A 14,149-nucleotide genomic window follows, 5' to 3' on the forward strand; every position below is an offset into this window, starting at 1 on the left:
GTTTGGTGTGAAGTTACATCCAGGCCTTCGACGTCAATGTCTGCATGAAGTCGGCATTGTGGTAGATGATAATGTTAGGTCCGAAGGTCTTCGAAAGTATGAGTCTTGGTTTCAATTGGCGTTTAGAGATGGAGAAGTATGGAACCTACAAGATCAAATCTTCTCAATGTGGGAGAATAAGGAGGTAAAGGGTCAACGACAAAAGAAATGTAGGGTTGACCCTCAACTAGAGTTAAAGTCACAAGCCGCCAAGAAAATTGACTTGACAATTGAAGAAGCGGCAGACGACATGAAGCTGTCTCTATGGAGAGCGATGCAAGGTATTAAGGACGAGCAGCTTCTTGTGTCGGGTTTGTCAAGGGTTGTGGCGAAAGATTTAAGCCTTGAAGAAATGGTCACTGAGTTCAATAAGTAAGTCTTTCAAATACTGAAATTGTAGTCTATCTGGTGTAATTCAAAGTTCTAATCTTGATTTCTAATTTTACAGTCATAAGGTGTACATGAAGATCCAAGAAGTTATGATGAAACAACTTGGATGTATAACTTGGGAACAAGTGACCAAGGATTATCCTCTAACGTCTTCGTATAAGGCGTTATCAGAGTATTTTATTGCATTCAAGGATTGGGTTAGTATTCATGGTTTTTCATTGCCCTTTCATCATATGTAGAGCTTGTATAATAATACCTGATGTCCTATTGCTTCTATTAGAAACCGTGTCGAGGCAAGAAACAAGGAGAAGTTAAGGATATACACGATTTCCCTACATCCTTCCTTGCACATCTCGAGCGAGCCAGAAAAGAAAAGGAGCGTCGCTTAGTCAAGGCGTACGAAATGGAGGAAGATGGCTCCTTTAAAAAATTTAGCCACAAAAAAGATATTACGAGAGATCTTTACTACAATGTGGTTTGCGGTGATGTCATCGACTTGATCCAGAAGGTGCCAAAGAAGGAATATACGCTAATGATTGCGGATATTCCTTACGGATTTCGAATGGCTGGGTCATCATACGACGATGAACCGTTTAGGTTTAAACAATTGGAGAAGATGGTCAAGGATTTCGCTGAGCTAACGACCGCATCCTTGTGGCGAATAGTTGTCTTTCATAGTATGGACCAAGGGTACTTGGTAGCTCAAGCTTTGAGATCTCGTTGCCATGGCATCGAGAACCTTGCATGGTAAGGATTATTTATAGGTGTCTTTCACTATATTGCATTTCTTAAGGTTGTTGAATCTATTCTTAACTCGATGAATTATTTGTTATAGGATCAAGACCAATGTAAATAGAGGGCCAACTTTTCGGTTCGTTAATGCCATTGAATACATAACGGTTGGCTACTTCGATGAAATTAAGAAACAGAGAATCAAAGAGCATTCTAATGAAGTGGGAGGTTCAAATCTGTTGGTATATCCAACAGTGACACGGAAATTGCGACATGTCACCACGACAGAACGGGGACTTGTCAACCCATACCAAAAACCTCAACGACTTATGATGCGCTTGATCGAGATGTTTTCTGTTGAAGGAGACTGGATATTAGATCTCTTTTCTGGCACAGGTATTCCTCGAACTAGGGTAACGATCTTGAGATAACCAATCCCTTTTTTTTCGTTTGACAACTAAATCTTCTTGTTACTTACGTCACAGGAACTACGTCTGCATGTGCATTGAAGCTGTTTAGAAATACAGTTGCATTGGAGAAGGACGAGGACCAAGTTATATTTATTAATATGCGGATTAAGGCTTTGTGGGAGTGCCCAGACCAGGATGAGGAGGTCGGTGCAAAGAACCTCGCCAATACAGAAAGGTTTCAACCTGCTTCTTGAGAGCCTATTCCTCCATTAGCCGGCGAACCGGGGGAGCTAATAGAGCTTGATGATGAGCTTATAGAAGATATTTCGTTGGCTCGGCTAACAGGGGAAACCAATGCACGTATAGCCGAAGACAGTTCTACACAAGATGATGAAGAAAATGACGTTGATGAATTGATTGCTATGTAATAGACTCTATGAAGAATATGACACTGACGATTTGTTAAGATTTCACATTATTAATACAAATTTTGGGTTTTACCTAGTGGATTCTATTCTTTATAATCTCCTATATGTTTCAATTTTATTTTTATATACTTGATTAGTAGATTTATGACATTGGTTTCACCGCGTGCATAGCTGACTACCAAACTTATGGAGAAACATGAACTAGTTTAAATGGAGGCTGATTTTGGTCCAAGCTAACCTTAACAGAACATGGCCCTATAATTGTTGCCATGACTGTCCATGTTGTTATTATGGATCTTTGTCTTCTATTGTTAAAACTATTATGTTTCTATTCCATTGCTGCTTAGATTGTGTAGTGTGTTGATAATGGTTCCAGTTGCGTTATCGTTCGAAGTTTGATCTTGTGTGAATCACCTAAGCAATAGAGTAGATCAATTTTAAATACAGGTATGAAAGCCTAATAGGTTTGTTATTTCCACGACATTATCCTAAAGTTCACTGCCTTACATTGTCCACAATTATAAACATATGGTTTGATCCCATATGAACAAACTGAGGAATAGATTAGATCAACTTTAAATACAAGTATTGAATACTTTAATAAGTTAGTTATTCCAATCACTTATCCTAATGTGCACTATCCTACATTTTCCACAATTACATACATGCACGTATGGGTCAAAGTATAAATTATATCTCATTTTATTAGTATGGATACAAGTACACCTGATATTTTTGTAAAACTTACCTAATTAATATAAGTCTTTAAGTTAGTGTTTCCCTTGTCGCACAGTAGTGACATATTGAGCCATAGTTGAACTTTATTATGCCTACATTAACTTATCAACATGTCTAAACTTGCATGATTTCTAATGATCTCCACTCGTAGATCTATCATGTATTTTTATATTTGCAAATTCTCATCAAGTTGAGGAACATGTGATACTAGTGCATCCAATTTTTGTAGAGAGGGTGTATTTGCTTCGTTTTAAGAAGATTCTACAAGTGGAATGCGCAATCCTTCCACTTGTGAATGCGAACGTGTTAATCACCAAGGAGGGTATCAAAGATGCAACCACTTGAGAGGCCCTATCCTGAACCAAGGAAGATGGACGTGTTATCGATGGCAAGAGTTCCTCTACAATGTGTCTGCTAATGGTTACTCTCTATTCCAAGACATTTTCACTTGTTCTTTGTATGGCATCACTCCAACCACTTTCTCTCTATTACAAGACATTTTCACCTGTTCTTTGAATGACATTTTCTCTCTATTCCAAATAAAGAAACTACTCATGGTTTTAGCAACTATCCTTGACATATTGAGGTCAAACATGATTCCAATCTTGCATCGGTCATGGTGGGACTCGAACCCACAATCTCTTGCTCCGGAGGCAAGCGCCTTGTCCATTAGGCCACATGATCAAGTGAACATTCTTGTTAACATATTGGACTCATTTAGATTGATTCAAGTGAACAATCTTTGATGATTCTTGTTTCCTTGAAATTTATGGTGCTACAGTTAGTATAATATGTTATTACGAGAATAACCCAAAAGGATATGAAAGATGCAAGTGGTTTCAATTGAGGCCTTCAGTGATGGAAGACGGGTTTGTGAGTTGTATGCCTCCAAGTTTATAGATGATTTATATTTTACCTTAGCTTGAAATTTTTTAAAATAGATGGATGGGAAGAATTCCTCTCCAATGAGTCTAAGTCTAGTATGAAAAGAAAATTTTAAACATCTCATACTCTTGTGTACATTAACGCACAATGTCATCGAACATGATGGGACTTGAACCCACAATTCCTAGCCCTAGAGGAGGGTATATTAGGCCCCACACTCAAGGAATTAAAAACAAAGAATGGTTTCTATATCTAGGAGAAAAAGTTTAGAAAACAGTACATAATTGCATGTTACAAAGCCCTTCTTGTGGCTCATGCCATGGTTTCTCTCATGTTGAAGGACTTGATAATTCTAGGACATTTTAGCCTCTATCTCAACATGGCATTACACCCAAGTCCTGAATCCGGTAGCCACCTTTCTCAACCTTACTATACATTATTTGGCTATATACATACAACATTCCTACATGTTGACTTACTAGAATTAATATATATGTCACAAGCTTGTGGATTTAAGTCAACCTCTCAATAAACTATGTTTTTGGGCACCATTGATCTAGTTATGTTAGTACCTAAAACACATCGATTGGTTGGTTGATTGGTCTTAACTTATAAACTATGCAAATCTGAAAGACTAATCAAATCACTGGTTGGTTGGTTGGTTTGATCCAGATTGGGCAGGGGACATTGATTCTAATGGATCTATTGCCGGCTTTTCCTTTATAATGGTGGTAGGAGCAGCAATTACATGACAATACCAAAAACAAGAATTTGTGACATATTCATTTGCAAGCATTGCCGAATTTGTAGAAGTAGAATTAGCTACTAATTAGGAACGACTATGGTTGCATACAGTATTAATGGAAATTCAATGATGCAAATCATTGCAAATAAAGATTTTTTGGGACAATATATTGTGTATGTATTGGATAAAGAATCCAAACCAATGAGAAAATGAAGTATGTGGATTTAAATTGCCACCCTATAAAAGAGTTGGCCAAATCAAACAAAAGCTTAATTTCAAGTTTATATCGACAAATTGGTTGTGCTCATAAGTTTCTCCATACTTTCTCACCATATGATTTGTTGTTGCCATTGAACTTTGATTTCCTCTCAGCATTAGGGGCTTCTTTCTCTAAATTTTCAATGGAGTTTGAATGCATCTTGTATAGATTGTCCCCATCAATCTAGACTTGACACTGTGGGACGAATCTAGTTATTTATCTTGTATGATGAATGGGTTATTTTCTATTTAATTGTATCATTATAAACTTCAAATTAAACCAAAAATATATATAGAAAAAAGCCTTTACATTATTTGGTTACAAGACTTAATTTGCATTGGTAATTAGCCTTGAAGTAGTTAGGGCATTAATAATAATAAAATGTAAACTCAACTATATCAATGTATTGTGTTTTGAGTACGGGACATGAAGGATTATTCGCTACCTTTCTTCGGTGGGGAACATGAAGGGATGCGGATGCATTGGGGGTGATTGGAATATAACAAAGAGAAGGGGGGGGGGGGGGGGGGGGGGGGTTAATTCCACAAGAAAATGCTACGATTAGTCGGATGTAGGTGGGCATGGAATGAGAGTCCATGGAGCTAGTGGGTCACCATCAAGTATAGCTAGATACAATCAGCTCCACCTTTATAATGTAATCGGTCCGAATGCTCGAAAATTGCAGCTCTATCGATGATCCGTGGAGCTCTAGTGAGTGCTAAATTACGATCGACATTGCAACTACAACACAATCCTACCAATTTGTGTTAATCTTTGCATCCACACAATGACATACATTATTCGAACATGTATCTTTTGTCAAGTGTGCATGCCTAACAATATTGTGAATTGTCGGAATCGTAGGATCTATGTTCCTCATATACATTGGCAATCGGCCATGCAACATAGCTCACTAGAACTCGGGATGTTGAAACATGACCCCACAACACCAACAATCCACGGTAGAAGGACCCAATAACTAATTGTCCACATTTGGAGGTATTTTTGAGTATTATGCTAGCTAGATTTCGAGAGGCATGTTGACCATGAATTCCTTGTGACACATGTTGATAACATCAAGTAAGGGCTATTATGTCAAACATACATCCAAGAAGCTGTTTTATGATCATATTATAGAACACCTAGTCCATAAGGGAAATGCTTTTTATTAACCCTTTACAACTACTATTGGGGAAAATGTCCCCATGGAGACCTATCTAGAAACTTCGAAATGAATGTACGAGTCATTTGGTCATGATGAGTACAATATTTTGGAGGGATAGGGATAGCATTAGTGTGTGGAATTGTGGCTATGATAAAGTGGTACTTTGGATAAGGCCATCTTTTGTGTAGTGACAAAATCTCTCATCTTGCCATCTCGTCCCTTATATATATCTCTCGCTCATTTTCATCATCGTCTTCTTCTTCTTTTCTCTTTTTCCGCTCTCCATAGAATCAATCGACAGAAATAACGAAGAATGAGTTTGCTACCTCTCTCTCTCTCTCTCTCTCTCTCATTCTCATTCTCATTTATACTTACACCACCTTAGTAAACATTACTATTTGAGCAAATGTGCAATTGAAACACTAGGAACGGACATTAAATTTGATGAAGGTGTTGTGTTGATTCATATAACATTGTGCTCACATGATGCATGCATGCATTGGCAGGTACGGCAATACGGCTCCCATTGGTGGGTGGGGTGGTGGTCGTTGTGGTCGCCGCCATGGTTGGCATTTTCATCAACCAATTAACCACATCCACCCCTTGCAACTGTAACCTTGACCTTAGTGCACGTTGCAAACAAATTGAACTCTACATGAAAGGTATACATATTAATAGTAAAGGTATTTAATCCAATATAAATGTTGTCATCATTCTAAAGGAGTCTCTTGCCACAAATGTGCAATTCGCTTATAGCTTAACGTTTATATTCACCATATTTGGACATCATGGATTATATTGGGACATTACATAATGTAAACCACTTGTACTCAAGTACTACTTTTAATAAAATATGAATATTAAATAGTATTGGGGTTTCTTAATTGTAAGTCGACTTGATGACATCAACACCAATTACTAGAATCAAACTTGCTCAAGAGTCAATACATGTCAAATTGGGGATGCATATGGTTAGTCCTATATTGGCTATTTGTAGCTTATAACTAGTAGATCAAGTGGAGGTCGAAGGATTAGAAGCCAAATCATGTGAGCATGCTATATTAATAATTGTGTTCATGGGTAAATATGTCCCCAAATTTATAGTGTAGTGTTGCTCAAACAAATCTATGTTTTAACATTTATTTTGGCTCGTATCCACAGGACTAACTTATGCTCTAATATAAGATATGCACATCACATCTAATTTTATGAATTTGACCATTTTCAATGGTATATGAGTGCACAAAGACAATGAATACATGGTTAATTCGAACTTAATTGGTACAAACACTTTTGAGTTCAAACGTCATAGTGGGCCTTTTTAGGGTCTAACTTTTATACATAATGTTGATTAATTAGTTGCATTCATGAGATTTCCTAACATACATGACATACACTCTCTCTTCTAATTTTAGAGATGCTCTTTTCAAAGGGAATTACACTTAACATCTACATCATATGAACTATGTGTTTATATAAAAGGATGATTCAATTTTGTTGTTAAAAATTTGTATTGGTATTAAGGGATTAGTTATTAGTATTTTCTTAACACATGTAGGTTTTTTAATCTAGGAGTTTGTTAGTATTAATGATTTTATAAAAGGGCGCTTGGGCATGTGATTTGACAAATTTTTTATACAACAATTTCATTGGGATCATAATGGTGTATTAGCAGAAGATGGTGCTTGAATATAGCTTTAAGGTTTATGATAAAAAAACCCATTAGTTGTATTGTCATTGGTAAGCCCACATGTGCAAATGCATTGTTCACATTGTGAGAGAAAACTCCCACAACTAGCTAAACACTCAAGTCCCTCCCTACTAGCTTTATTAGTTGGTAAGCCAAGGTGCAAGAGTCTGTTGCCATTGAAGTCCCACCATTCACTTGGTTCAACGAGAATGGTTCTAGGCAATGGCTTAGTTTTCCATTCCAATAGTTATATGATACTTATATTAATTATAATATGGAAATCCCACATACATTTCAAAGTCCATTACAAAAACCTAAAATTGCAAGAAAACAAGCTTGCGTGCTAAACTAATCTTGAAACTACATAGTAACTAGTATTGAATTCTATGTTCCATTTAATAACGATGAAATTCATGTTACTTGCAGTGCCATTGATTGCTACACACCTATTTGCTTTTGTGTTGATTCCAATTGGAATTTATGTCTTTCACCATGCTACCACTATGTTAAAAGAACTGGGAGCAACAAGCCCAATTTTAGTGATAATTGGACTAGCATACATCATGCTTTCGATTTGTGGAGAAATTGGATGGCATGTTGGTCAGCGTTGGTTTTACCATGTAAGTATTCATAATGTTTTGCACAAACAACTTCTAGGTAATGTTGGTCTATATATTTACCATTTAAAGTCAACATAACTTGGGTTTTCTGCAACATCCTCCTAAGACGATGTATACATAACATGTGTAAGTTTAGGGTTTAGAGACTTTGTGTATATACATGTTATATGCATAGTTTAGGAGAGAAAAAGAGAAATGGACAAACAAAACCGTTCTTATTGAGCTAGGTATACATTTGCTCTAAAACAAAAGTGATTGTGCAACAATTTACTAACCATGTTCTACATTTCGTGGTTTGAGTTTAATCTTCAACATCTTATGAAATTGACCAACTTCTCTCATTAAGTTTAATTTTCAATGCCGTTTGACTTCTCTAGATTTGATTATCTAGGCTAAACTAGACATGAAGGCAACCAACTTATGTGATTATCCAAGTTAACATTGATGCAAAGGTTCTCAATTTTGAAAATTGTGGTTTATGAATGAACAATCTAGTATTTTGAATGTTGTCATTGAGATGTTTAAAGGTAGGAGAATGTGGGGTCCTTTGAGTGACAAGATCTCAAATTTTAGAACAATAAATTGATAATCATCTACCTTACGAGGTTATTTGGCACAATTTGATACCAATGTGATGTTATACAAGAGATAAGGGAATATAATGGCCTTTCACCTCATGACTCTTGGCGGCAACTTCCTCAACTTTGGTACATGGGTGACAAGATCAACTGTGTTTGTTACTTTCAATGTTTTCACATATTGGACATTGAACCCCACATCATCACACATTCTCCTTCACTAGCTTGTCCTCATTGGTTTAGTTTTCTATTTGGTGAATTGGATTTGATAGGACCCTATAGTTTGTTTGTGATCATTAGATGAAAAATAGTTTTTTGCCTATATTGTTAAATTATGTCTATTTTAGTGCGCTCGTGATTACATTACGTAGACATGCTTAGGAACATTGCATAATAAACATTAATCATGAAAATTGCATCACTGAGGATGTGAACTAAAATACTCATTGTCTTTGTTTTGGTTTTGACTTGAAGGAGGAATATGACGTCTTGAACTTTGTGTTTTATGCCTTCCTCACATTGGGTACTGCTTGTTGGGGTTTGGGTGTGAAAAAGGCAAATACAAGTCTAAACATTTCAGACATAATCCTCATTGTAAGTATGCCGATTGCCACAATATGTTACGCGAAGGCAGCCTATGACGCCAAAAATGGAAATGAAGGACCAGGAAAAGTTCCCATTTACATTGTGTTAAGTTTTGAGTATGCAATCCTGTCAATGAGGCTTTATGAGGTGACAACAAACCAACACATTATTAATTTTCTTGTATATATACATTTAATCTACAATATTTTCTTATGCTTCTTAAAATGGTTGTATTTCCAGGTGTTAAATAAAGATATTAAAGTATGGTTATTTCCAATTTTCTCAGTTATAGTAAATTTAATCTTCATATCCTTTTTGGATAAATATCAAGAAAGCACACTGCTCAATCCACTATTCCAGTAAGTACTTTTTAGAACACGTGTTTTGGTAACTTAAAGTCATGTACATTGATGAAAAGTTTCTATTGTAGTCTACTTTTTCTTAACATTTAGTTACAATAGTGATAGATCCTTTTTCTTTTTGTTAGCACTCTCCATGACGCACTCGGAACAGAGATGGGAATTCTTATCATCATCTTAATAGTGTGGTACAAGACTCTCGAGTTTGATTCAAAGAAAGCTAAGTAACAATTTGTATTTTATTGGACTTCAAACAAGGAATGGATTTTAATTTGCCAAATCGAGGTTTCTTGGTTGGTATCCAATCACGGAGAAGACTGAGGAGCGTTTTAAGTTTATTATCTATGTATGGAATCTTTGTGCTTTGGATTATTTTGGTTATGTCAACATAACGCTTTGAAAACTAATCTCACAATGTAAGTTTTTATGAGCAAACTACTTTATCTACCAATCCACAAGGTTACAAATGTCTACTTTATACATTGTTTTTTGGCAAGCACTTTTGGGATTCATGCAACCATCATTATTGTATTCAATATAGGAGGGAGAGTTTGAGAGGGACATTAGATGAAAAAGGCTCAAAAACACAAAGTGGAGTCCTATTTAATATGTTTGAACTTCTTTATCTCAAGGCTGTAGCTTGTCAGGATCTTTTGTTGATTGGTTTATGGGGCTAAGGGGGATTTCATATGCATTACTTTGATTCACTTCATGAACCTTTTTTTAAACTTTTTGTTTGGATCTTTAATCCAAATTATCTTACACGTGAGTGCCCAAAATAACTTTAAATCAAAGCAAAATGCCCCAAATATGATGAACCAAGAACCTTAGAACTCCATGAACTTGCTTGTTTCTTGGTTTAACTTATTTGGGAATTTTGATTGTTTTACTACTTATCTATGAGGGAGATTTATTAAAGCTTCTACATCTATGAGGACAAATGCCAATTATGCTATAAAATTAATGGAAAAGCTAAATGCAAAGTTTTTGGAGATTTTTTGTCTAATATTTCGTTTGTTTTTTAATATTGAACTTGTGTGCCTCTTGTTGAAATCTTGTGGGATTTTCTTGTTTGGATTTTATGATGTTCTCACAAGTAAAACTAGTCAAGGATAAATTCTGATAATGAGAGGAGAATGCTAACGTTAGATTCTTTACACATGACTTTCTGATTTCAAAAATGATCGTCTTTTCCGATGCTTAATATCCATCTATATTTTTGTGGGCAATTTGCATGTATTGTTCACTAATAATTGCATTTGCCTAAATCTCAAAATTTGGCTTCCTACTTATACAACCTATTCTTTTCTACTTTTTCTTTTTTTGTTTTAAAGGGTGCTTCCCATTAGTTAAGTGTCTTTAGAGTCTGATATGTACACCAATAATGTAGTTATAGACACCCAATAGTTTTATCCTTTTGTACTTTTTTAACTTTCATATGGACAGTAAGTTGTGCATATCCTGTTTTAACCATGCGATTTGAAATGAATATAATGGGACAATTTGTCCATTGACATAATTGCTCATTTGTGGTGCCAAAAGGATTACATATATTTCACACACGCACACACATGAGCGAAGCAAAGCAATCATGCAACCATAATGTCGCATAGAGATACAAGTGGATGAGATAATATTGAAGGTGAGTGTGTGCTTTTATGCATGTAATGAGATGGGAGTTATATGTAGGGGTGAAATATATATGTGGACCCAAATTTGATTGTGATACGATATCCATTGGAAAATGTTAGAGATCATTCCTAATGTAAGCATAATAGAAGGAAATATAAGGTAAATAGATAAGAAAACAGAGAGAAAGAAGGGTGTCGATCTACCCGACCACCCCTGACCGAAGGGATCAAGACATACTCGAGCCTTGATCGGCATCCCATACCACCGCCATGGCATTGAGTTGTACTTGGTATTGGTGCGCTCACGACAAGAGTTTGTTCACCACAAGATCATAGTCTCGGCATAGTCAAATGATGTCCCAATGAGGGTAGTGAGGCGTAAAATTTATAGTCAAACCTAAGGTCTCCAAGCAAGTTCACACTTGGCCCTTATGGGTTGTCTCAATTCCTAAGATTAAAAGTAAACCTCCCTTCTTTACACTCTTGATTAACCCTCACACTTAATCCTCATGTGCAGAGTACTATGGTACAATTCACGAGATAAATTATGCTCGTAATAGAAAACAACAAAACTATGTGTTATTGATTCCCACAAAATGAAGTAAAAGGACAATGGCAATTTATTTTATCCTTCCTCTAATAAGCCAAGTCATGTGACACAGTTCTCTCCCGTCCAACATTAAAAGTGTAGGACAACATGGTAAAGATATGTAAGTACACTCCCCACAAATTCCTCATTTCGGCCATGTCAAAAGCTTTAATAAAAAGCCATAAACTACTCATAGAAAAAAAAATACGTGCCAATTTTCACAACTAAGCTCTTCGGATGTCTTGTCCCCCATAGGAATAACCCTTATGTCAACTAGTCTTACAACACCCTAAAAGATTTACCATGCCAAAAGAATCCTCAAATTTATTGTTGCAACAAATTCAAGTGTTGGGAAATGACCAATTTGATACAAAAAAATTGACTTCCCTTATTCCCAATTCTATGGTCTTTGACATGGGCCACTATGCACTAATAGTACGTAAAACATTGTATTTGTTATATAACGAAATCATTGCCCAACACAAATATAACAATTACAAGTTTTTATGAGATGATTAATTGTATGGATATATATAGAGACAAAGAGAGCCCAAATGATCTAGCTTAGTTGGTAAGGTTGCTCAATGGAGACCAAGAGCATTGTGGCATCTAGTAAACTAAGAGGATATGTATGGAGTAATAGAGATATGAAAAAATTGGGTCTTAGTGGTGTAACAACTTATTACTAGGGTAAGATAATTATGATGAAAAAGAAAGAGAGAGAGTTTATTCACTTCGAAGGTCAAATAGACCTAATGAGAAAAAATATTACATTTTCACGTAATACATGTTAAAGTAAGGAATGTTGCAATCAAGAGTGCACACTTTGATTGTGAGAGAAATTCGTGCAAGGATTAGGTTTGCTCAAAGATGTGTATAAAACATAAACGATTGTTACCAAAGGTAGAGCATTGTATCAAAATGTAATACTTCACATTCCTGAACTTGTTTTGGGGAGAGTGCGCATAGTCAACTACTCTCATCACTTGTGCCCCAATGCCTCATCTCACTTTGTAGTGTGTGTAAGATAAGTCGCATGGAAGCAAAGGTCTAGATGGCAAACAATGGGATAGGGTCTAACATGTATTGATGTGTGTGGTTTTCTTGTTCCCTAAAGAATATGGTGTAACATATGTAGTATAGTGTGTGAAGTGTGTGAACCTCTACAACATTGGCTTTGCATAAAAGCCTCATTTACAAAGGAATTTATTGATGCATCCCATCATCCAAACTAATTTTCCATAACTTACATCCAATGGGGACACAAAAATTTATTTTTATGTGTCTTTTGGATGTTTTTGCTTGCTTCCCATGCGGAAGTTGTTGTGAGGCAGAAAAAAAAATCCTTCTTTTTTTATTTTCTTTTTTTGAGCGAGGGAGAGAGAGATTATTGCTCCTAAGCATTCTGGTGGGGCACAAGACTTGAATTTATAAAAGCATATGGTCATTGGTAATGCGATGGTTGAGGATGTAGAACTTCAAACGAAAACGATAGCATACATTATTGGGAAGATATGAATTAAGTCTAGAAACATGAAGCTTGAAACTAATTCGTGGAACATCAACAATTCTAAAAGGCATGTCAAGTGTGCAAGGCTGGTGGAAGTTAAAGCTTTACCATTGGGGGGATGTGTTAAACAAAAGAATTATTGTTAATGGAATGATTCTTTTGTTCAATGGAATTAGAACATAGTAGGCATCAATTTCCTTCGTGCCCAATGGTTGGAATATTTTGGAGGTGTATCCACTAGTATGTATGTCTTTGATTTAAGGAGTAAGAAAATTCTTGATTTAATTGGGTTTTGGTACATTAGGAGAACATTGGAGTGATGCCCAATTTTAACATTATTGTTACGGGAGGCTATGGTTCTAGAATTCTTGAGGTATAAGGGCTATATATAGTTCATTTGAAATATGCAAAATGCCTTTATTTTTTTATTCGCAAGTTGGGGTGAATAAATATGTTGCAAAGCTAAAATGATTCATGTTGTTGCAATAGACAGCATTAGAGAATTCACAAAATCGAAACCATGAAGAGAGAAATGTGCAAAGAGGCATGTCACCATATTTTTCATCTGAATTAGTGTGGGGTGGGATGGACTTCATATAGATCCTCGGACCTCTAAAGGTTGTTTTAAGTCATGGTGGCGTCTTCTTTCATAGTAAAAGACAAATTATGGAGAAGAAAAAGAGATTATTAACGTCCACAAGAGACATGGTGAGAATTGAACTTGGGTTCTCTCAATGCTAGGACTTCAATGCACAGTGCATACGACCAAGCCAACAGCTACAGAAGTCAAGAATAA

The 14,149-nt window shown here is 35.9% G+C and overlaps 1 protein-coding gene and 1 non-coding gene across 2 annotated transcripts; one reads left to right on the plus strand and one right to left on the minus strand.

The window, feature by feature from the left end:
- Positions 1 to 3,348: 3,348 nt before the first annotated feature.
- TRNAR-CCG (transfer RNA arginine (anticodon CCG)) lies at positions 3,349 to 3,421 on the minus strand. The gene has a single exon. It is a non-coding gene; the product is annotated as a tRNA-Arg (tRNA).
- A 2,591-nt stretch (positions 3,422 to 6,012) lies between these two features.
- LOC147853885 (uncharacterized) lies at positions 6,013 to 10,026 on the plus strand. Its single transcript, XM_087332370.1, has 6 exons — positions 6,013 to 6,108; positions 6,298 to 6,453; positions 7,908 to 8,101; positions 9,154 to 9,411; positions 9,505 to 9,623; positions 9,752 to 10,026. The coding sequence occupies exons 1-6, from the start codon at positions 6,105 to 6,107 to the stop codon at positions 9,849 to 9,851; spliced, it is 831 nt and encodes a 276-aa protein (XP_087188496.1). The 5' UTR covers positions 6,013 to 6,104; the 3' UTR covers positions 9,852 to 10,026.
- The last annotated feature ends 4,123 nt before the right edge of the window (positions 10,027 to 14,149 follow it).

Source organism: Azolla caroliniana, unplaced genomic scaffold, assembly GCF_043228905.1.
Source record: "Azolla caroliniana isolate FFs.n. ecotype wild unplaced genomic scaffold, voAzoCaro1.0.p SCAF_16, whole genome shotgun sequence".
Lineage (NCBI taxonomy): Eukaryota > Viridiplantae > Streptophyta > Polypodiopsida > Salviniales > Salviniaceae > Azolla > Azolla caroliniana.